This window comes from Mesoplodon bidens, assembly GCF_964165515.1.
Source record: "Mesoplodon bidens genome assembly, chromosome: 8".
Lineage (NCBI taxonomy): Eukaryota > Metazoa > Chordata > Mammalia > Artiodactyla > Ziphiidae > Mesoplodon > Mesoplodon bidens.
Genome location: NC_138165.1, coordinates 82,683,948 through 82,709,710, shown reverse-complemented (window position 1 = coordinate 82,709,710; position 25,763 = coordinate 82,683,948). Strand labels below are relative to the sequence as shown.

General features: G+C 39.7%; 1 protein-coding gene across 2 annotated transcripts in view; it reads right to left on the bottom strand.

Annotated features, from left to right (window-relative positions):
* Positions 1–25,763, bottom strand: part of PARD3B (par-3 family cell polarity regulator beta) — a 1,049,764-nt gene that overhangs the window by 442,101 nt on the left and 581,900 nt on the right. For both annotated transcript variants that reach the window (XM_081242115.1, XM_081242116.1), the window contains exons 12-14: positions 16,021–16,191; positions 10,774–10,906; positions 3,379–3,475 (exon numbers count right to left, since the gene is read on the bottom strand). In XM_081242115.1, coding sequence (XP_081098241.1) covers positions 3,379–3,475; positions 10,774–10,906; positions 16,021–16,191 — 401 coding nt within the window. The remainder of the gene's footprint in view (positions 1–3,378; positions 3,476–10,773; positions 10,907–16,020; positions 16,192–25,763) is intronic.

Here is a 25,763-nt window from a genome sequence, read left to right as displayed (position 1 = left end):
CTTGTGTTTTTTTGCTTTTTTTTTTTGTTTTATTCAAACAGAAAGTCACAAAAATTATAATCCTTGTTGTACACAACTAAAACCCAATCTTATCTGCTGAACTCCCACAGTAAGATTTTACTATCTACCAAATGAAGTCTGATTTCCTTATCCTTGCATTTTGGGCGTGATCATCTGGCCAATCAGCCATGACAGAAGTTGCACAAATCAACTTACTTTCCTACCTCCATCTGTTCCTTCTGCCTTTGCCTCTCTCTGAAATTCTCTTCCTTCTAGGGCTCTTTTCATGTCCATGCTTCTATTCATATTTTAGGGTTCAGCTCAAGTATCACTTTTCCCCCTAACATTCTCCCTGCTTCCTGTACTTGGGAATACTCTCCTTTCTCTGCCTCAGCAGCTCAGGGCGTTTTATCTATGTCTTCTGGTAAATATCATTTTGTACCCTGTGTTCTCGTTTGTCCCTTTTACCTATTAGCCTACCATCGTCTTGAGGCTAGGGTTTCCTTTTGGGCTCTTGGACCCAATTTTAACAAGTGTTGGGGGGTGGGGCGAGGAGTTCTCCCATACTTCCAGTAATTCTAGGACAGCAGCAGGGTTTTGGAGAACTCAACTAAATTCTGACACTATCTACCTGGAGATTGCATCAGATCCCACAGGTTGAGTGCTCAGTCCTATACGACTGCCCCCCATACTCCACTTCAGATGCCAGTTTCCAGCTCAGGTTGTCACCTGTGCTTCACACTGATGGGCTATAGATTGGAGGCTCCACAGACCCCTTCTTGAACTTCAGACACCAGTCACAAGTCCAGGTTGTTACCTCTACTTCTGACCAACTGGCTATAAATCAGAGGTGCCCTAGACCCCTCCTTAGGTTCGATTACGTTTTTGATAGTGGCTCTCAGAACTCAGAGAAATGTGTTACTTACTATATCACTGGTTTACTGTAAAAGAAAATAACTCAGGAACCGCCGTATGTAGAGCTGCCCAGGGCAAAGTATGTAAGAAAAGGCTCTGAGCTTCTATGCCCCCTGAGTGTGCCCCTCTCCCCGCATCTCCACATGTTCACCAACCCAGAAGGTCTCCAAACCCTGTCCTTTTGGGTTCTTATGGAGGCTTCATTACAGAGGCAAGATTGATTAAATCACTGGCCACTGTCAACTGATTCAAGGCCCATCTCTCTGGATGGGATTGAAAGTTCCAACCCTCTAAGCACAAGATGGTCTCCACTAGCAACCAGCCCCTTCATTAACATAACATGACACCTTAATCAGTCTCAATAAGTAGAGAATTCCAAGGTTTTTAGGGGTCAGTGCCAGAAATGGGATTAAGGCCAAATACATTTATCTTATTATGAATACAATATCACAGGTTTATATCTGATTTATCTCTGCACTATTCCAGCAGTTCTGTGCATATACCCTGGGTAAACAGTAAGGTAGGATGAGTGAAATTATTTTTAAAATGGATTTTTTTTAACATCTTTATTGGAGTATAATTGCTTTACAATGGTGTGTTAGTTTCTGCTTTATAACAAAGTGAATCAGCTATACATATACATATATCCCCATATCTCTTCCCTCTTGCGTCTCCCTCCCTCCCACCCTCTCCCACCCCTCTAGGTGGTTACAAAGCACAGAGCTGATCTCCCTATGCTATGTGGCTGCTTCTCACTAGCTATCTATTTTACATTTGGTAGTATATATAAGTCCACGCTACTCTCTCGCTTCGTCCCAGCTTACCCTTCCTCCTCCCCATGTCCTCAAGTCCTAAAATGGATTTTTTAATGTTACCAAACTGTCATTTTTGATTCAGGATTGAGGCAAGCAAAGCAAATAAGCATGCAAAATTTAAAAGGTCCAGACTTTTGCTCAAGAACCCCCCAGAGATACTGATCTAGAATATTACTGTGATTATCAACCTAGTTCAAGAAATTGTATTTGAGTAAAAAAGTTGACTTCAAAAATGTAGGAGTCGGGCTTCCCTGGTGGCGCAGTGGTTGGGAGTCCGCCTGCCGATGCAGGGGGCCACGGGTTCGTGCCCCAGTCTAGGAGGATCCCACATGCCGCGGAGCAGCTGGGCCCGTGAGCCATGGCCGCTGAGCCTGCGCGTCCAGAGCCTGTGCTCCGCAATGGGAGAGGCCACAGCAGTGAGAGGCCCGCATACCACAAAAAAAAAAAGAAAAAAAAAAAAGGGAGGAGTCGGAGATAGCTAAATATAGGTAAGCTTCTGGCTAATAGAGTTAGCTGTACTCTTGTTGTATTGTTTTATTTTTAGCAAATTGTAAAAAACAAAACAAAACAAAAACCATAATAGTGATGTTTGAAAGAAAACAGCATTGCTGCAAGAAAAATGAAAAAACTTCACGGGATTATCATGGGACAAGAATGGAATGAAATATCCAGTTTTTAACAGCCATAATAAATACAGAAAACAGCAAAGGGACAAGTTAATGATTTTTAAAACTCATCAGAAGAACAAAATCTATGAATTCTACTAGTCAAATGGTGTGTATGTTAGTAAATCTCTCTCTCTCATGCTTGTGTGATTCTAAAAAATATTAATTTTTTGGTTTCTATTACAGAATGGATATAATATTGGGCACTCTTTTCAATAGTTTAGATTATATATGGTGCTGCTTTAATTTTTAGATTCCATTAACTTTCTTGGAACATCTATTTTTAAAATACCTTTAGGGTTTGCCAATTACAAATAAGAAAGAAAAAAAAAGCTTTATGTCTTCTCAGTTTTGTTTCATACCTTCCCATATAACTTGTTTTGTTTTTGAGTTCCACCTCTCTGGTTTTTAACTTGGTAAAAGAAAATTCATCAATTTTCTGATATATTTTAATAAGATATGATGAATCTTAAATTCCAGGAAGCAAAAATGAATAATCTGAGGTATTAATATTTGCTATGAGAAGTTTTCGCTGGAAAGGAATTACAGATACTATGAGATTTCCATCCTGGAAAGAAATAGAGTTACAATAAGGTTGCTGGGTTTTCCCAGAAAAACCATACCGGAGAATATTTATGGTATATATATATATATATATATATATATATATATATATATGTGTGTGTGTGTGTGTGTGTGTATATATATATATATGTGTGTGTATATATATATATTTTTTTTTTCTTTTTCTTTTTTTTTTTTTTTTGCAGTACGCGGGCCTCTCACTATTGTGGCCTCTCCCGTTGCGGAACACAGGCTCCGGACGCGCAGGCTCAGAGACCATGGCTCACGGGCCCAGCCACTCCGTAGCATGTGGGACCTTCCCAGACCGGGGCACGAACCCGTGTCCCCTGCATCGGCAGGCAGACTCTCAACCACTGCGCCACCAGGGAAGCCCCTATGGTATATCATTTTATCGATACCTGTGGCTGTAATCTTCAAGTCCCAATTCCAGAATGGAATGTGGTGGAGGAGGAGGTCCTCCGCTCTCAGGCCATCCATCATTGGGAAGCAACAGCTCTATAAGCAAAGAACAAATAAAGCTGTAGTAAACAGGAGGCAGAACCGTCCAGCGCCTGGTTTTGTTTCAGTCCATCTCTCAGACATAATTTTCACCAACACAGAAACCAGCCTTGAAACAAATAAGTCCTCACACAGCACTGAAGCATTCATATGCACGCTAATACAGCCTGTACGAGGAAATCTAAGCCTGATAATGTGACTTGCTGGTAACCTGCTGGCAACCTGCTGGCAGCCTGCTGGCAACCCCTGGCAAGTGAAGTCCGTGCATCTTAACTACCTTTTACCACCTGGGAAGGGTTGACACATATTCACTACCTGTGATTTGCAGAAGATTAACAAGCCATTTCTTTTATGACAACGTTTTTGTAAACAAGACTCTATAATGCATGCTCTGGATTAAATGGTGATTTAAGCATTTGCCTCAGTGACAAAAAGTACTTAAAAAAAACCATGAGATACAGTATATCTACTCACCATTTAGACACCATAGAGGTAAATATATATATATATATATTCTTTTTGCATCTGTGTTGTAGTGGAAAACCCTGAGTTTGGGGCCTCGGAAGCAAAAGACTGGGGTCTGAATTCTAGTTTTCCTACCTGCTAAAAATGTTTACTTTTTCAGTCTATTTTATACAGAAAAACATAGACATGTATACTGAATATTACAACAACTAATAACAAGTAAGGTTTGTTGAGATCTTATCGTGTACCACACACTGAGCTAAGCCTTACGTATCGTTTAATCCCCATTACTAATGAAAATATTAAATGTATGAAAAAATTATAGAGCATCGTGATTAAGAGTATAGTTTGTGAAGCAAGACTGCATGTTTCCAATCTTGTAATGCTGTATGAACTTAGGCAAACTACTCAACTTCTATAAACCTTGGTTTTTATATCTACAAAGTAGGGATAAGAATACCGTCATTGGAGGAATACAAGGATTATATAAGATAGTGCGTATTCAAGCAGTGATTTATAAGTGCAATGAGTGCCAATGAGTAAATAAAGGATTATTATTCTGTACACCATAAACTCTGCTGTGGATCTGTTACAGTGAGATATTTGTAAAAAGTAGACCCTATTGCTAGAACAAGAAAATCATCTCTTTGTCCTCCAGAAATGCTGCTGGTAACAACTGCTTTGACTTGCCCACATACCAGGTCTGATGGTTAATTTTATGTATCAACTTGACTGGGCTCAGGGTGCCCAGACACTTGGTATTCTGTGAGGTTGTTTCCGGGTGATATTAACATTGAAATCAGTAGACAGGGTAAAGTAGATTGTACCCCCCTTATGTGGGTGGGCCTTATCCAATCAGTTGATGGTCTGAATAGAACAAAAAGGTTGACCCTCCTTCAAGTAGGAGAGAATTCTTCCTGTTTGACTGCCTTCAAACTGAGACATTGCCTTTTTCCTGCTCTTGGATTCAAACTGAACCACTGGCTCTTCCTAGGTCTTGAGCCTGCTGGCCTTCAGACCAGGACTACAGCATTGGCTCTTCTGGGTCTCAGCTTGCCCGCTCACCTTGCAGACCTTGGGACGTGCCTGCCTCCATAATCATGTGACCCAATCTCTTACAATAAATCTGTGTATGTAATCTATATATACATATACAAACACACACACACACACACACACACACACACACACACACACACCACTGGTTCTGTTTCTCTGGAGAAGCCTGATGAATACACCAGGGAAGGACTTGCTCCAAGCTCTGCCCCAGGGACCAGTATAAAATGGAGGCAGTTCTAGCAGTGCTGACATGTCCCAGGGAATGAGATTCGAAGCAGGAATCTGGTAAGTAAGATGATCAGGGTACAGAAGCATGATGAGCAAAGGCAGCCAGCACTGTCCTCCTGCACTGTCCCCCACTCTAGTGATCTGGTAATATGGCAGCAGTTAGGCAGCCAAAGATTTGCTGAGAGAAAAAGAGCAGAGGGTCTACAAGGTAAATTGGAACAAAGGACATATTGGGACAACATCTTTTCCACTGGTTCTAATCACTCATCCTCAACTTCTCAGTCCATCTTTCACTGGTGGTAAACATAGCTGTGACCATGTAACTGCCTGCTCAAAAACACTGCAGTCGCACACAACTGCCTACAGAATAAAGGTCTGTGTCCCCGGCAGCCAACTTTATCTCCTATTACACATTAGCCACTCAAGACTATTTATTGCTCCCAGACCACAAGGCCAGGTTTTCCTACCCCAGTGTCTTTGCTCATATAATTGCAAAACCGACTTCATCCATTAAAGTCCCACCCTTCTCCCAAGGTCCACCTCAAATATCACCTTCTCTATGAAACCTTCACTGTTGCTCTGGGATCTGTTGGTACTTTTACAACCGTGATGGAGAATATTAGTGCTCCCAGTGTCTGTGTTCTTCCTTTCTTCCTGGGCACACAGCTAGACCCCAGACCCCATTTTCCAGCCCTCTTTGTATCTAGACTGGTTCTTGCCAATAGAATGTGAGTTACTGTGGTCGATGTTGTGCCCAGTCTCAGGGCTTAAAGAAGGGTACACGCAACTTCCCCACCTTCCCCCCCAATCCCATCTACCAGCTGCAACCATGAGTGGATGAGGCACCAGAAGATGGCCCAGCTACCAATGGAAGGAGCCCAAGTCCCTCAGTTCTCATTGGGCTGTGATTTGAGCAAGAAATACACCTTCAATATCTTTATCCACTGACATTTTGGCTCTATCTGTTAATATTACAGAAAATAATTCGTGTGTAATATTTACCACGTGCTGCTTTTGCAATGAGCTATCTATCGATCTATCATCTATCTACATTTATTTCTCTTACTGGACCACAGGCAACTTCCTCCTTGTCCATCTCTTCCTCCTCTCCTTCCTCTTCTTCAGCATCTCCTCTGGTTTTATTACGATCATTAACTTTCATTTTTATTTCATTCACATGAATAATCTATGTGTTTTTAAAGTAATGATAGATGCAGAGGTTAGTATCTTCTCTGATGACTCTTTATCCTTGGTCCTTTTTTTTTTTTTTTTTTTTTTTTTTTGCGGTACGCGGGCCTCTCACTGTTGTGGCCTCTCCCGTTGCGGACCACAGGCTCCGGATGCACAGGCTCAGCGGCCATGGCTCACGGGCCCAGCTGCTCCGTGGCACGTGGGATCTTCCCGGATCGGGGCATGAACCCGTGTCCTCTGCATCGGCAGGCGGACTCCCAACCACTGCGCCACCAGGGAAGCCCGGTCCTTGGTACTTTTTAAACAACAAATCTAGTTGTTGTAAAGAATATTTTTTTTCCCCTCTTGGCCCAAACACGTTTGTTAAGCCCTTTATCATCGTGAAAGTCTGGAATTCTTATCCCTTAAAAATAGTATTTCTGGATCTCACTGAGTGTACAAGGTCGCTTTATATATCACCTGTGAACGTCGCACCTCTAGTCACTACTTCATCCATGACCAAATGACCCTTATTTTAATCACCATCTTTTATTGTTGTGACTTGTTTTACAGGATCCATCCTGCCAGGGCCAGATCAGAAAAGAAGGGCAAAAGAGTTTGTGCCTTTAGACTAGAACTCAGCAAGCTATGGCCCTGGCCCCAAACTGGCCCGCCAACTGGTTTTGCACATAAAGTTTCACTGAACACATTCATGCACGTACTGTCCATGGCTGCTTGCGTACTACAATGGCAGAGGTGACGAGTTGCAAAAGAGATCCTATGGCTCACAAAGCCTGAAATATTGACTACGTGGCCCCTTACAGACAAAGTGTGCTGACCCCTACTTTAGACTGTTTTTGAGAACAATAACAGCATTGTATTCATCGTTGCAGCCTAGCGCATTCTGCACAACGGAGGTATCCCAGAAACATCAGTCAAATTGAAAAGTATAATTCAATTTCTGATCATCACTGCAGTGGCAGTGCCTTACGTGCTGTAGGGGGGTGGATACATGCAGGTTCCCAGGAGGGAAGATATTATAAATAATCACACTATTATGTGTCTCTTCAAAGGACCTCAGGGCACATGGATCCAGTGGGACAGGACATAGAACCGAAACATTTGATTTGGGGTATGGATGAAAGTCCTGAGAAGACCTCAGTGGGTGGTCCTGGGCAGACTTGAGGCAACGGGCTACTGGGGCAGGGGCTGGAGTTCACGAACTGAAAGTAGGGAGGAAGCAGGAGTAGTGCGCAAAGGGAAGATGAGGACTATTAAAGGAGAGGGAAGAACAAACCGGAGGCAAACTGTGCTTAGGCTGTAACTTGGCCCAGGGTGAGATCTGCCAGCAAGAATCTTCAGAAAATGCAGTGTTTGCGCACTTCATTACCATTCGAATGCTTAATAGGATTTTATAGTAAACCCCTGGGACACAACCTCCATCCTATTACCATCTTGGAGCCCTATACTCATTCCACTGCGGGCATTGCGAGCAATTCTCCAACGCAAATGTGAATTTTCTGGTGTTACAATTTCTACAAACGTTAGTTCTAAAAATGCCTTTTCTCTGGAACAGCTTGACAGGAATATGTATATATAAAAAAATAACAGTGGAACGATGGGTGGTAGTACTATTATTATAAAAATAGATGGAACACAGCATATCAAGATTGGACTTTTAAATATACAAAGGAAAGGAGGAAAGGAAGAAAAAAAAAGTTAATGTTTTGGCTGTAACAGTTCCTCTCCTCACTAGACATTACATTTTGTCAAGTCAATCTTGTTTTTCTAAAGGAGCTCCTTAAAAAGGCTTGGTGGTGGCGAGTCAACACTCACTCAAGTTTCATGAGTCTCTGTGGCCTATGGCCACCTCGTGTGCGTCGGAAACTCGGGAACTCTCAATGGCTCTAAACAATGAAAATGTTATTAACGCTACACAAAGACTTGATAAGCATGATATTCTTCTACAACATCATGTCTATAAATTCTGTTATATATATTTTTTGGTCTCTCAGTCAATAGGCTTATATAAAAAGAAAGAGCATTCCATCTACTGGCTTCTTATAATTAAAATATAACAAATCTGTGCTTTGATAAGCCTAATTCTTATAACCAAGTATTGTATCACAGATCCCCAAGGACATAATGACAATAGATTTTCTGTGCTTTTTAAAAAATAATGTTTAATGGAGTCACTTCGTAAAAGAACTGGATTTTTGATGTTACCTTGGAAAATTGAGGTGGGAGGAGGAGGTGTAGTGGGAACCTTATGGACTGAGGATCTGTGTCTCAGGAGGGAGGGAAGAGACAGAACCTCCCAGTGGTTCTGTGCCTAAAGGACTCTAATTGTTCAGTGACATACAAACTCTGAACACTCTACTGAAGTTCCAAAGTATTACTGCATTTCATTTTTAACGTGTGTTTTGGGTGGACTTTATTATTTAAAATTTTTTTTCTGGGTGGATCCTTACACTATAACTAGTTCTATAGTTTCATTATTTTAGCCTTTGCTAGCCTTCCTAGAGCTATTATCCCATTTCCTTGAGTATCTCAATGTCCTCCAAAAATATACTGCTTAATTATCACTTCAGCATCGATATTTTATAAGTATTGAAAAAGACACAGGATGGGAGGTAATGTGTCTAATGTTCCTTTGGGCAACACTGGTGTAATTAGCAATAAATCCCGGAACTTGGATTGTCACTGGACCACATGTTGCTTGAGAATTAAGTGCCAATCAAGTTATATAAAGGCTGGAATGTTCTTGATCATTAGTGGACATGGTAGAGAGAAGGCTCTTCTGGTATGAGGTAAACTTGCTGTTCCTTCCCCAGATTCTCCTGCTATTGCAACTGAAGGACTCAGAAGGAGATGCTGCTTTGTCAAGAAAACTTTTAATTTTATCAAGATGAGGAAAGACATACTGGGCGTTTCTTTATCTGACACCAAGTCAAGTCAGCTTCTAATGGACACTCTTGGGATGAGGTGAAAGAACAGTTTCAAGAGACCAATGTAAGACAGGGCCCATGCTGTGGTTTAGGGAATGAACTTGAGTCAGAGAGACAGGAGATGTATTCAGGTTCTGCAGGGATTATATATATATATATATGGTGTTGGGTTAGTCATTTACTCTCCTCTCTATTTCTTCATCTGTAAAATGAGGACAATAATATCACCCACTTTGAGTGTGCATGTAAATTGCTCACCACAGTATGTAACAGACAGTAAACAATAAATGATCACAGCTGTTGCTGCTACTCTCACTGAAACAGAGGAATTCAGAGGAAAAAACATCCCATTCAGATGAAAGAATTTAATTCTAGAGGAACCTCAGATTTACAAGTCTGTTCTGATGGAGTAATCTCAGAGTCTAGAAATTGTTCCCCCATCGTTAAATTTGGGTAACATCTTAAGTGTAAATAAGGGATTGATTATATAAACAGCACCTCCGTTCACTAGACTACTATGCAACTACCGAATGTGATGTTATAGAATATTCAGTGACATAGTAAGATGTTCATAATGTGCTATTAATTAAAAAAGCAATTTCCTAAACATTTTATATATATTTCATTTTATTTTATATACACATATTTACATGAAGGAAACACTTTCAATATATACATAATGTTACTGAGCAGTATCTCTGACAGAAGTATGAGTGCCATTAAATTTTCCCTTTATTGCTTTTCTCTTAATTTTCTGTCATGAATATCTATTGCTTTTGTGATACAAAAACGTAAAGTTACTAAAGAAAGGAGATGCAGAGAAATAAAAGAATTTTCTTGGTGGCCTTAAGTATAATTTTTGAAAAACAAAGAAGAAAATACAATTTTTTTACATGTAGAGCTCTACTAGAAATGTGATCCATACAAGATAGTAGTAGTGAGGTAATAACAAAAACATTCCACCATCATATCATGGTCTCGGTTCACAGTATTTACTGCTCAGAAACAAGCATAAATCTGCGAACTGTGTTATGACCACTTTATGACTTAATACTATTGCATATATCAATATTTTGTAAGCTTAGTTGTTATTTACACTTGGTAACTTCCAATATTAAAAGACTGTTAAAAAAATATAACGGTTTGTCATTTTGTTTCTCCAGGCATGGTTTTGTTTTATACGTAACCCTCCATGTTTGGGGCAGCAAGCATAGAAACTGTCACTTAAACTTTAGGCAATGCCAGGAATCTGCTTCACAACCTGCGAGTCAGATCTCCCACCCATCTCTCATTTTCATGACTCAGAGTAACAAAGTCTGCACTTAGTCTAATTAATTCCCCTTTGTTCCTCTTTTTTTTTTTTTTTAAATAAACACTCTCCTGTTTTCTCATACCACTTGCAGATGAGAATGGATAGAATCTTACCTTTCTGTTTGTTCTGTGGACTGTAAGTGCCAAATGGATGCAATGTACTATTATCATTTCTCCTGGAGGTGGTTACAGCATTTTGACAGTTCTCAAAGCATGGCTTAGAAAATGCCCCACACTCTGCAGGCTCCTAAGGGATGAAAATAAAAATTATGTTCGCTTTTTTAGTATGCTCCAACTTGGTCAATGGAAGCAAAGTGAAAGAACGATCAGTTTATGAATAATCTTTCAAGAGTCTATTGCACATAAGTCCTCGACTGTGGAAAATCAAAATGGCCCTATCAGCTAAAACATTTCTGAATAGGCAATAAAAAATACTGACAATGTGGTGTTAAGGCTTAGGAGTGCTGATAGCAAGCACAAAAGCAGATTAAAGATTATTATTCTTTCCCACCATTTACAACTAGCTTCTTTCAAATTTTCTTCCATCTGGGAGTACAGCTTGTGGCAGAGTCAACACAAGAATACAGTTCATGCCAAGGGTGTTTCTCTGCCAACCAGCTGGTTCCTGTCTCCCTCTCCCTTGGTGACTAAGTGTATATGCTCTAGGACAAGTCAGAACCCAGGCAGGTTTGTCACTGAAATGTCATGAGCGTGTTCCACTGCAGACACTAGGCCTTTTGGCCAGGAGCTAAAACAAACTGCTGGGACAATGCCAGACAGTGGTTCTCCTGAGATTTTTTTCTCTTCTTCCATATTTCCCCTTCTGTTTTGATTTTGATTGTCTGTAAACAAATTCAGTTTCCTTAAAACTGCTAGCTCCAGAATAAACCGTGTTCCACAGGTGCTGCCGAGGTACTAGGAATGGGCCGTCTGCAGGGAGCTCTAGTGATTGTTCTAGAGGAAGGAGGCACAGAGAACTGGGTTTTGCTCCGGTTCATATTGTGTGTCTTCTAACAGATTTCAAAGAAGTAATTTGAAAGCCATCTCAGGGCTGTTCCCTTGACCATTTGTGAGAGGAACAGTCCGCGAACACAAACATAGATCTGATCCCCAAAGCACTTCCCTTCTGAAAAAGAGCGTTTGGCCCAAACAATGCATTTGATTTCTACTTTCCTCTTTAGTTACAGAAACTCGGTGTCCTGCTAGTTAAACAAAATTTTCAAAACATTCCATGCATGCATTCTTCATAATTAAAATGTTTTCAGCGGCTGAAGGTCCTTTAGCTTTTTGTCAAGGCTTATAACACTTTTTCCACACCCAGTGTTACCTTTTGCCCCTGGTTCATTAGTCGACCCAAGCCTGGGGCGAACTACTCCTAAATTAAAGCTGGAGCCCTGGAAGGTAGGAGAGGTACGACCTACCTTGCACAGTCAAGTGCTTTAACAGCAACAACAAAAAATTTGTTTCTGCTTTCCCAGCTCTTTGATAAATGACACAATCAATATCCCAACAACTGATCAGTAACCAGCCTAATTAAAATATTCAGCCTGTAAAATAGAGCTGTCGTGGAGCCTTCCATTAGTGTCCCAGCCAATAAAAAATACAATGGATTTTTAAACATATTCTGCTTCCACCAAGCTGAGCTTACAGCTCAGGGGAGGGAAATGTTTTGGAGAAGGAAAAAAAAAAAAAACAGGTCATAACCCATTTTTTAATACCAAGTCTCTAGGCTCAAATAGAATTACAATTGAACCTCAAGCTCATCCTTTGAAAAACATGTTTCTGTTTAAAATGATTTTGATTCAATCAAGGGCTCATTATGTATTCTTCACGAGGTCCTCATCAAAACTGTTTACATATCTTGTACATCTGGGTAATGTGGGAAAATACCCAACGACAATATATTTTGACTTTTCTTAAGTAGCGTCTTCAGTATTTTTTTTAATATCAATATAATGTTCAAGTAACCATTTTGGTATTCTCCCCAAATCTAACTAATTGATTTCCCTGAATATATGAGCAGACCTGAGGCCTTTTCTAGGTTACAGATCCTTTCTTATTGTATCTGAGGGCAATTGCTGTTCCACTGAAGAATCCTCCAAAAACACGAGCACACAACATATATGATTTGACACAGCACAACAGATTTGGGATATCAAATAACTACAGACTTTTTTTTCAATTTAATAAAGATTATCTGTACGTTAGGCTGCTGTCTTTATATGAAAAAAACACTCTTTAATCTTCATAGGTACCACAGAGATTCTCACTAGTTGAGAGAGCCAAGTGCCTGCTCATCCCCCATGGAAAGCATGTAAATATTAGGGAAAATAAAAGTGGATCTTGTTTAAATGTCCTCATAAAAACTGCTTTTTGTCCCATTTCTTATTCCCAATTGAGACCCCAGTGAACAGTATTAACAAGAGAAAAACAAATACCGTATGCTAACGCATATATATGGAATCTAAAAAAAAAAAAAAAGGTACTGATGAACCCAGTTGCAGGGCAGGAATAAAGTTGGAGACATAGAGAATGGATTTGAGGACACAGGGTCGGAGGGGGAAGCTAGGGCGAAATGAGAGTAGCATCGACATATATACACTACCAAATGTAAACTAGATAGCTAGTGGGAAGCAGCTGCACAGCACTGGGAGATCAGCTCGGTCCTTTGTGACCACCTAGAGGGGTGGGAGGGAGACGCAAGAGGGAGGGGATATGGGGATGTATGCATATGGCTGATTCACTTTGTTGTACAGCAGAAACTAACACAGCACTGTGAAGCAATTATACTCCAGTAAAGATCTATTAAAAAAAAAAAAAAACTACAGCAACAGCGACAACAACAAAGACACTCCTGAGGATGGGCAACGAACTGAAGGCTTAGTACTTTCTTCTGATGAAATAATTGTCAACCCAGCGCAGAGTGTGAGAATTAATATGAAAATACGTGCGGTAAAGGAGAACGCAAATAAGAAAGTGTCTCAACTTGATGAGTCAAAACAGAGAGTACTTATCCTCTAGGCATTCACATATTTTAGAGAAAGACATGAAACTAGGGAAGATGAGTGGGGAGGGAACTCTTTTAGCAATCATGCTCATTTCTTTTTTTTTTCTTTTACTTTTCCTATCTACACAGATATGGAATTCTTGAGCAGTGTATTCCAGACTTTTCTATTAGTTGAGGTATCTTTGTCCCAAGACATCTTAAGGGAGATCTAAAACACAGATGCATGGAAGAGGTGATTCAGGGGTCTACAGGTCATTCTTCACACCCACATCCAACAAGTGGGTTCTGTGGAGGTCTAGAGCTCTCAAATAAGAACCAAATTCAACCAGAAAGCAGCCGATTCTCTCATGGTAGGAAGTAAGCGATAAGGGTTTCATGACTATGTACATAGGTAAAATCCCTTAAATATTCATGGAAACCTCTCTGTCACTTAAGCAGACACAAATGTTGGAAATGAGCTGGCTCATTATATGTAGTCTCCAGTAATTGGGAAATTTACATTTATTTAACATTTACAAGGTTATGTACAGAAAAGTTAAAAGGTACAGTTACTCCTTTCCAACAGCTGATAAAATGGCAAAGTAAGATACAGTTGATAAGTTCACTACTTCAGCTTATCCTCTCAGATGAAGTAGGTCTCAGATGCAACTTTTATCCATTCATTCAACAATATATAACAACTGTCTACTACTAGGTGCTGGGAAATGAGGATCTATGAAGGGATAAGGCAGACAATAGTATTGCTATCTATAAGTACAGAGCATTCAACTACGTATGTCTTTGCACAGCCAGGAAATGATGCACGTGGGATTTTAACTCAAGTAATCCAAAACTCCAGAGCCCAACCTTTTAACCACTATCATCCCCAACTACCTTCCAGTCTTTTTTTTTTTTTTTTTTTTGCGGTACACGGGCCTCTCACTATTGTGGCCTCTCCCATTGTGGAGCACAAGCTCCGGACGCGCAGGCTCAGCGGCCATGGCTCACGGGCCTAGCCGCTCCGCAGCATGTGGGATCTTCCTGGACCGGGGCACAAACCCGTGTCCCCTGCATCGGCAGGCAGACTCTCAACCACTGTGCCACCAGGGAAGCCCACATTCCAGTCTTAATTTCAAAATATTTTCATTTTAAAATGTTTAAGTTAAACTTATTATTAAAACTAGTATTTTATATTAGTGTATTTTAATAGGATTCTATTTTAACTTTGTGTATTACTGTATCACAAAAACATTATTTGTCCTGAGAGAATATATGTGTGATTTGCTGATGTTTTTCTCAACTCTTAACTATTATCGACTTTTTTCTTATCTTTTCTTAAAATAATTTTTAGGAGCATTTAATAATTATTCTCTATATATAAGTGAAAATAATGTTTTAGGAATACCTTATGATGAATATGATAGCTGTACACTATAATATATAATTGTATAATATAATTATTATATAAGTAATATAATTGTATGTAACTGAAATGTTTAGGGATATCAGCATTCAAGAATAGTTTATGTTCACACTTCATGTGTATGTAAAAATATTGCTTACATTAAAAATATCCATAAAGAGGGGCTTCCCTGGTGGCGCAGTGGTTGAGAGCCTGCCTGCCGATGCAGGGGACACGGGTTCGTGCCCCGGTCCGGGAAGATCCCACATGCTGCGGAGCAGCTGGGCCCGTGAGCCATGGCCGCTGAGCCTGCGCATCCGGAGCCTGTGCTCCGCAACGGGAGAGGCCACAACAGTGAGAGGCCCGCGTACCACAAAAAAAAAAAAAAAAAAAAAATCCATAAAGAAATCATGATGAAAGATTTTAAAAATACTTCTTTAATTAAAAACATTTATTTAAGAGCATGAAGCAAGAAGCTTGTTTAATAGATCACATTTTAAATTAGTTAAGTCCCAGGCACACATTACAGGGAAGAATGTAGAGAGCTGATTGCATTATAATGATCTTCACAGTAAGCATTATATACATTTGATTAAGAACTTTCTAAGGTATGGACACTGCTAGCATGGCATCCAAAAAGTATCTAAGCATGTTTTATGCTTTAATGTTTATAATATGAATAAAGTGTTATTCGTAAAGTCCAGAGCTCTAGGAGTTTCTGGGGGAAAACTGGAAATTATGGATTTGTTACCCTAGATAAATTACTTAATTTATATGCAAATTTTTACACTTTCTAGTTATACCTAAAATATACAACCACCAATTTGCCACATAAACCTATCAGAGCACTTCGAGGGCATATTTTTCCAATTTCAAAATCAGTATGAGCCTAGCTACCATACTAGTGGTGGAAGTGTGAATATTCTGGTGGCCATTTGGGCAATTTGCAGAGGGAAATAAAAATTTGCATCACCTCCAGTGGTCTCCCTGGCCTCCTCAGAATCACCAACTGGATCATCCCTCGTATGTTTCCTTCCATGGACATTGATCGCCTAAGTGTTTCCATAGCTTCGTGGTTGGACTTTCCCAGAAGAGATTCCCCATTAACTGCAATCAGCTGGTCATTCACCTGCAGACGACCATCCTAGGGTGGAGGTAAGAAAAACAGTGTTAAATAGAGAAAAGCATGGTGATGACATGTGACTGTTTCAGGGAGAAGTTCAAGTTCAAAATGAAAAATGAAAAAAAAAATAGTCATTAGAAATAATTTATTTTCCTGGCAGAAGAAGATTCTGGAGTTTACCAAATAGTCACAAATACGAACAATAATGAATTGGGTGAAAGTGATTTTTAGAAATCTCAGAGTTCCAAACTGCAATAATTTAGACATTTGTATAATGTCTCTTACCTAAATCTTTGGCAAGTATGCTAGCCTAGCCTGATTCTGACATTCGCTGTGGCAGGGACCATATTGCTGACTTAAGGAAAGGGGGTTTGGAAGCAAAAGAAAGTGGTCATATCGCTTGCATTTTCAGGCACAGAGAGACATCATGCTTAAACGTTGCGAGCTTGAGTGCAGTAATGCGTCTCCTAGATATCATTGCTAGCTCTATTGGATAGTGCTGAGAAAAAAAAAAAATTCTCCTGTAATTTTCTCTAACACAGCTAAAAAGTTGCTCGTCTGCAAAAGAACGCAGAGGTGTGTAACACAGGACCAATTTGCTATGATGTCTTCCGGCAGAAACGCTTGACAAAGGGGACTGTCAAGCCTTTTGTGATGAGGCCCTGACTGACAAGCACTTTCACCCAGAGCCTTCAGGAAGGAACACCGCATGCCACAGAGCACTCGGAACCGCGGCAGGTGGATAGGCAGCCCAGATTCTAGTCTAAAGCACCTCTAGGCACTAGTCATCTTCAGCCTGGAGCCTCCCACAAGCTGGAGTCTATAGCAGTAGCTAAACAAACCGGGATGCCAGCTCTGCCTACAAAAGAACTGGTGGGGATCAGAGTACATGTCCCCATCAGGCAGCCTAGGAGAAAAGATGCTTAAATATTGACAGTCTGATTAGGGATGTGCGTTATACCTGCTACACACGAGGGTAGGAAGTTCTTGCTGTGAGGCACAGATGCAATTTTAGGAAGGTCGTGATGCTAGTGCCACTGCTAATAAATTTAACAGAAATAACAGTAGGCTTGTATCACAGTTTTCCCACGAATTATCTCTAGTTCTCACAGAACTCAAGAAGTTGAGTAGATTAATGCTTTTATTCACATTTTACAAATAAGGAAACTGAGTCAGGAAAGTGATGTAAGTTGCTCTAGGTCAGAAAATAGAGGCAGAGAGAAACTGACTTAAGTTCAGGTTTCATGAACCTTGGCTCTTTTCAGTTTCTCTACTAGGACTCCCTTTGTTCTTCGTCCCTAGACTACAGTTGTGCCACACTAAAACAGGCAGAGGGAAGTATTAAAGTTTCTGCAGTTAGAAGTATCTGGGATCCATGTTCAAATTAACAGAATGAAATGTAAAAGAAAAACAAAACACAACTTCCCTAAGAAATGAGAAAAACAGACATACAATGAACAAGAGGAGCAACTGTACAGCTTTGGGAGAGAAATCCTGTGGACAAGTTGATGAACTCTGACTAATGCAGCAGCAGATGGTCAGAGGAAGTTCCTCTGCTGACAGCTGGGAAAAGGAGGAGAGTGGTGAGAGCTGTTCTGGAGCGCCAATGCCCTCGTGGAGATGTACTGCACGCGCCTCCTGCTGCAGAAGGTATTGGCCCATAGATCGTGGAGGCCGCCCAAAGGCGCACACGTCCTCCCGATGAGAAAAGTTGAGATGGCGAGGCCATGGGATGGATCAATCGAGAAAGGGGTAAAATCGAGCTGTAAAACGTCTGAGTGCACTGCCTCAACAGAGCCTAATGTCCTCTGCCTTCCTCTTGTTTTCCCACTCCACTTAACCTTTCCTCTAATTTGGAGCAAATCTGGAAATGAGATTTACAGGAAAGGCCAAACGAGAAAGAAATCGCTTCATTTCTGTTATCTCATGTTGAGTGAGGCACATAAAGGGTAAGATTAAGGCTACATGAAATGGGGTAAAACAAAAACAGCCTTAATGGCTGTGGTAAGTGAAGTGAGACACTTTACTCCAGAAATTATTCTGTTCTATTATGGCATTTAATGGAAGGAGGACTAGTGGGCTGAATCTTTTGTGGGCAGTTAGGAGGGTCACAAAAAAGTTTTTTTTAGGAGGACTGGAAACAGATGTGTGGTTTTTAAAGACGAGGAGGAAGCAGAAGAGTTGGATCAGGATCCCAGCCCTGTTAACAGGAAACGAAGTCGAGCGCTGGATCTGTAGACGCTGTCTTGGCAGGACATCTCATCCGCTATGACAGGAAGAAGAAAGATAAAGATTGAAACTTAATGGCTACTTCTAGAATTGAGGGAATGAAATCTGAGTGAGATCCACCTGGTCACCTCCCGTGAACTTTCTCTGTGAAGTATGGCGCAAGGTCTGAGTGAAGAGGTAAATAAGAGATAAGGAGATGGAAGACAAACATTTTTTGTAAGATAATCTCTTACCAGCAAGTATTAAGCACAGACTTTTGTTTTCAGCTACATTCTGAGTCTCAAGCATGCGGAACTACATTAAAGTAGAACATGTTTGTGTATCCAAGTCCAAAACAAAAAGGCAGGTCAGGTCACCCCAGGGCAGTTGGGATTTTTTTTTTTTTTTTTTTTTTATGAAGACATTCACATTCATCACAAGCATCACTGGAGAGTTGCTGGTGTGATAAAAATCCACACACTCTCCTTTTTAGGCTTGACTGGTCTGTTGCTATTCGTTTTTGCTTTCCCTTTATAAGATAAAGGATGGGTAATTTCATTACTGGTGATGCCCCTAAGTTCCACATTGTCCTAACATGTAGAATACAATCATAGAATTCAGAGCTGGAAGGGTCCTTAGAGATCATCTTGTCCAACCTCTTCCGTTTATAAATAATGTGATGGCCAAAGAGAATGAGAAACCATTTATTGAACTCCTCTTCTTAAGAGAAGGCACTTCCACAATCTATGTGGAAGAACGTGATCAGCTAGTTAAGATCAGACCTGGATCAGAATAGCCCAAGTTCTGACTTCTCAGCACTCCCTATTCACTACCCATTCTGTGTTCTACGAAGATGACAATGACAAGTCCCTAAAGGGATCATGCTTCAAGGAAGAAGACTTTCAAATCCACCAGATGTCTCCTGGAAGAGAACCTTACATGAAAGCCAGAGTCAGACGATAGAAGATGGGGAGACAGGAGACTGGGCTGGGGGATGGCAGAGCAAGGAAGCAAGCTGGAAGTGGCAGGGGCAAAGGGGGTAGGGCAGGGACTGTTTACCTATCTAGCTATATATACATACATGTGTATATCCAGGTCTAGTCTTGATCTAAAATCAAGTTGATTCAGTGAAGAGGCCATGACTCAAAACTCATCAAAGATTCCTCAAAATTGTGCATGTCTATTCTGCTTTGGAATGATTTTTACCAAAAAAAAGTCATTTTTTATGGTTTTATGTTTTTCTGTGAATACTATGTTTAAGTAAATACTTAGGCATGAGAATGGTAACTCTCCTCAGCTGATTTTACATGAGTGAATTCAACTATCCAGGATGTTACCCAGGAATTCTAGGATATTTATTTCATCGTAATCTGGATCATTGCATTTGTTGAATGAAAAGAAAATGCCCTTTCTGCTATGGACTGAGTGTTTGTGTTTTCCTCAAATTCATATGTTGAAATCCTAACCCCCAACATGATGGTATTAGGAGGCAGGGTATTTGGAAGGTAATTAGTGCCCTTATAAAAGAGGCCTGAGAGAGATTTCTTGTCCCCTCTGCCATATGGGGTTACAGAAGAAGAAGACAGCTGTCTATCAACCACGTCTCACCAGACACTGAATCTGCAGCACCTTGATCTTGGACTTCAAACTCAAGGACTGTGAGGGGTAAATTTCTGCCATTAAAAAACTACCCAGTTTATGGAACTCTCTTTCAGCAGCCCTAAAAAAAGACACTTTCCTTCCTACTTTATGGCCATCAGGCCCCTAACCAAAAAGACCACCACTACACTCCTTACCTTTGGCAACCCCCATAACCAACTCTATCCAACCTCAAGCTAAGACGGAGTAAAGGAGGTTCCCAAAAAGGAAGAAAAATAAGAAAAAGAGGAAGGAGAACAGACTAAAGATAGAAAGTAACTTCCTCCACATTAGGGCAAATTAGGACGAATAAAAACTGGTATGAGGGGCTTCCCTGGTGGCGCAGTGGTTGAGAGTCTGTCTGCTGATGCAGGGGACGCGGGTTCGTGCCCCAGTCCGGGAAGACCCCACATGCCACAGAGCGGCTGGGCCCGTGAGCCATGGCTGCTGAGCCTGCGCGTCCGGAGCCTGTGCTCCACAGTGGGAGAGGCCACAGCGGTGACAGGTCCGCGTACTGCAAAACAACAACAACAACAACAACAACAAAACTGGTATGAGATTTAGGTCTTCTCCATGTCCTGGGATGGCTTCAAGTCTCATCAGCCCTAACCTGGTTCTAATGCAGGAGGAAGAATGGACTAGGGGACAAGGTGTTTGAGTATTATATCCCCTTTTACTGAACCCCAAATGCAGGCCAGTCCTTGTGCAAATATTTTGCGTATGTTCTCATTTCTCAAAACATCCCTGTGATACAATCATCACCCTCCACTAAGAGAGGTAAAAATGGAGGCTCAGAGAAATGAAGTCAAAGAATACTGTCACAGCCAGGTCTACCTGTCTGAGTCAGATATGCACCCATTATGCTATGTTGCTTCTAAAATCAGAGTTCTAGAGATGATTAAAGGCACTACAATGAATATAATTATTTAATGAGTTTCTCCTTTGCGCAGTTATTGTGCTAAACCCTTTATATGCGCTAGACAATTTAATCCTTAACAGCAACGCTATACACTGGGGACTACTGCTCGCCTTTATGAAAGAAGAAACCAAGGATCAAGCAAGTTAAGTGCATTGTTACAAGTCACATGTCTAAAAGCAAATTTGAAGTAGGTCTGGGTCACTCTGAAGTCCATGTTTTCAACCACTTTGCTAGTGATTCCTGACCTTTATGGGCTCTTCTTAGACTCCTTTGAAAATCTAATAAAAGCTACAGATTCTCACCTCTTAAAAATAAATATTTACATGATAGTTTCTCCACAGCTGCACATCTGGACCAGGTAATCCTTTGTAATGGGGAGCAGTCATGTACCTTATAGGATGCTTCATGTGCCCAGTGAAGCATATCTATGATTTCCAGGGGTCCAGTGACCTCATAGTTAAGCCCTGCTGTGCCTCTGTCATGATTACTGGTGACAGTGCAAGGCTTAATCCACCTCTTTTGGCCAATTTTTTGTAGGTCCCTTTACCTCTAATGTTCTAATGAACACAGAGGGAAGAGAAGAAAGCCATGGCAAAGAATGAGCCTCTGGAAAACATGAGTCAAGCATGAGGGAGTGGGCTGGCTAACCCACGGGTAGCTGGCTGGGGCCCAAGGCCGGTCCCTATTTGGCCAGGGTGTTGAGAGGATTAATCATGACCAGATGTTGGTTCCTGCCTCTGCCTGTTTCTAATGGGGCCCTTGGTGAAGCCTTCGGGGACATCAGCACCCAAATTCTAAACCCTGACTTCAGACTACAGGCAGCATTTCCTTGGAGTGGGGTGGAACTCTAGGCAGGATGGCACCTGAAAGAAATGATTTTTCCGAACAAATATTTCTCAAGGTCCTAAAATCACTCCATGACAACATCTGCTTACTGTATTTTTGGGGAAAAAAAAAATCCAACCTAGAAAGAGCCTTGGATTCCAGATTGAAATCATTTAGCTTCATTTTCAAACAAGAGCAATGAAAGGCAAAAGAATAAATCAAGATTTTAAAGTATAGTTTTTAAAACAAAGAAAAGAATAAAGGAAGTTGGTAAGACTAGAAGCATGTGAGCTCTTGTCTTGAAGGGCATCTGCCCACATTAGTCAATGTTTTACTACATCTGTCCTAACACAGTTTCAACCAATATGAATGGCACCATTCTTCCCAAATAAGAGCTCTCTTTTCCAGACACAACAAATTGCACTCTGATGTACACACCGTGGTGACGTGGCCCACACTCTTCCTTCTCAGCAAAATGCCCTTTGCATTTCTGCTCACCTGTTGAATATCTATCCTTCAAAACAAGGCTCAGCAACTGCCTTCCATTCAGTTTTCTTCACAGGCAGAATTAATTGCTCCCTTTCGATACCCATGATACTTTTATATTTGTCTACCATAGTTCTTATCATATTCGAATCGTTTATGTATTTATTATGCTACCACTTCCTGTATTATGGAATGAGTCTTTTGAAATTTTCTGTCTCCAGTGTATTATGTATTGAATTACTTGCTGTAGCTGTAGATGTTCAGGAAGTGCTTGCTAAATTGAATCACTTGAAACATCTTTCATTCAGGTGCTTTGGACCTGGTGTATGTTTCATCTACAATGGACAAATCCTGTAACTTACAAACTGTCACTGTAAGAGATTCCTGATCCCAGGCTGGCTTGGAGATGCTGCCACATGCTCAGAGAAACTTTATAATTCTAAAAGTGAAGCTTGATTACTTTCTGTGTACTAGCTCAATCTCCCCTTGTTCAGTTATTATAAAATTTTAAATGTATCTAATTCAGTTATTAAGAGCCTCACTCCATTTTATGTAGCAAATCAGTGAAATCCCAGCAATGCACCATTTATTCAGCATCTGTGGTATATGAGACCTTAATTAAAGATAACTGAAGAGTACTTTTTAGAGCATCAAAATATACATAATCCAAACCATTCTGATATAATGTATTATAATTTTTTCCTTTTAAAAGATCTTCTGGAAACATATGGGACATAAATAAACATACTGCAACTTACAGCCTTCACTATGGTCATTAGTGAATTTTACAATTTCCTCATCAAGAAGTTTCAGAAACACTGACTTAGAGTCATCACAAATATTCCTTGGCCTGCTTTGCAGCAATAGCACTCTGTGCTTGTTTTACACTTTTTCTATTTCCTGTCCTTTCAGTTTTCTCTCCATTCCTTCTTATCCTCTTCCTGATTTTCTGCTTTTTGTTTACTCTGGCTTGGAAAACTGGATAATGAAAAGCTTATTAAGGTGTATGTGTTATATGAGTCAAGAAGATCCTGCATGAATGCCTAACTAGATTAGCATCTCAGAGGCCTTTTCAACTTAATGAAAGGATCTTATTTATTCACTTTAAAAACAAGCAAACAAACAAAACTGTGCTCTTGTTTGTGCTAAGATTGCTAAAAGTCTGGTCTCTAAAAAGACAGACCTAGAGCAGAATGCCTAGACCAAAGCTCTGACCACATTATGAACTCAGTATCTCCACAATGCAGGTGAATATAGCTTTTCAGGTAAGAGGTACTATTTTCAAAGTACCATGATCATGTTATATCAGCTTTTGTAGATAACAATTTAGTTTTTGATTAGGTCTACCAAGTCTTATATTTTTTCAAGCCTCCTGAGGCAGTCATGGAGTTCAAAATACACATCAAAATGACACAGAGTTCTAAAATTTTATCCAGCATGATATAAATTTATTTCTTACTTGCATTTCCATATATAAGATAAAAATATGAAAGTGCTAAAAATTGGCAAGAAAAGCAATGATTGATGCTGGTATTATGGGATTTTAAAAGTAATGTTCTCTTAAATCTCTTTAAAATTTATTGCAGAAAACCCATAAATGATAAGCCTGATTATATTAACATATACTAACATTTTTGGTTTTTTTCTAAAAAGGAAATTGGTTTAAAATATTTGGCATAACATAGTTGATAATTCTTTTTTTCATGTTTAAGTTAGTGATTTTTTTTAAGGCAAAATTATTATTGGGTATATAGTGATGGTGAATTTTTCCAGGCAGAGTTCCTGCTTTTAGTTGTTCATAGAATATCACATTTTTGTGGTTAGGATGAAATATTAGAGTTTGGCTTCTAACAGTTGAGAATTTGCAATGAAGCTGTTTACACACCCAGACTGTATGGTCCTTTTGTAAGAGGTAAAAACCTGGAAGACATGACTACAGGTAATGATGTTTATAGCTCTCCACCAATAGAAAACACTATCAATTTTAAGAAAAATGGATAGTTGAAGAAATCATTTAACATTTGTGTTCCTTAAAATGCTGTCCTTTTTATCTTCCTTTGAATTCATTAATTATAGATCCACCACATGATTTACAGATACCAGCAGAAATGGAGGTGGAAATTACTCCCGCTAGAACTCCTACTGAACTCCTGTTAAGTAGCTTGGAGGCTGTTAAATGTTCCATACTATGAAGAGACACGGAAATTCAGCACCAAGCACCGAGTTCCCGGAAATTCTAGGACTGTGCATATTCTCTCCAAAAATTCATACTTTTCGTCATTTTAAAATAGGGTGATTTCTTGTACCATTAAATTTTTTTAACCTATTACTAAATGGCATAAATCATGCAATTCTGCATCTCTCAGAGGTTGTATTCCAAATTTCCTTAGCATACAAGAATCAAATTACTTAAATTATGTCTATTTTATATTCTGAGTGCATGCATTTGCAATTAGCTATGTCAGGCATTTTTCTTTCATTTAATTTCATCATCATCAAGTCGTATTTATTAAGTACAAACCTAGCTAATTAATTTTCTAGAGAATAAAAGGTATTCTTAAATTCATTCTTTCTATTTAAGAGCCCTTAAATAATCTACCTGACATATGACATTTTTTCCCATAGCAAAAACTGCCTTTAAACTTTAATTTTTACATTATTGTTTCTAGGTTTCAATAGAACGCATTACACTTCCAAAGTGAGTATATTCAAATTAAAAAACATCATTCAGAATTAGTACAACGGACTCCATGGAATTTTTATTCTTACTATAAAGGCTGTTAGTATTCTACCGTAATTTTTAAAAAATATCACCATTCTAGTTATATATTTTCTAAAAGTATTCATTTTTAAGGTAGAAAAAGAAGAAAAATAAGCAGTTTAAGTTAGTATTGTCAATAGACATAAAAATGCATTTTCTCTAAAAAACATTCAGTTAATAGAGTATGTCAAAAGCAAAGGAAGAGAAAGCCACTGATCCCAGAATTCAAAATGTTTAGCACATGAGGATGAAATTATGTGAGGTCTTCAAACTGATCGTCTAGACTTTATGTGTGCTTCCTTGGAAAAAGAAAAATCTCATTTTTATGTAGATTTTGGGAAAGGAGAATATTTTTCTCAAGTTATTATTTTTCTAACTGCACAAAGACAATATACCATTTCATTTATCAGTAACAACAACATATTCACTTTAAATTCCAATCACAAAAATGAAATTTTAGAAAAGCATCCTCATGAAATCCTAATTTCATTCCACCCATAGTTCTCAGTTCATGAGAAAGTTAACATATATAGTTGCATCTAGTATAATTTGGTTCTGGAAGCAATTACACTACACATTCAGGGGCAAATGCCCAGGAAGAATGACAGAAACTAAAATGGAACTATGAACATTTAAGGCATGTAATTATTTAAGCAAATCAGCATCAATACTCTAATCCACATTTGGCTGTTACACTCAGTGGTCACTTTGGCTGCACATTGAAAAGCATAGCTCAAAGGGATGTTTCAGAGGGGT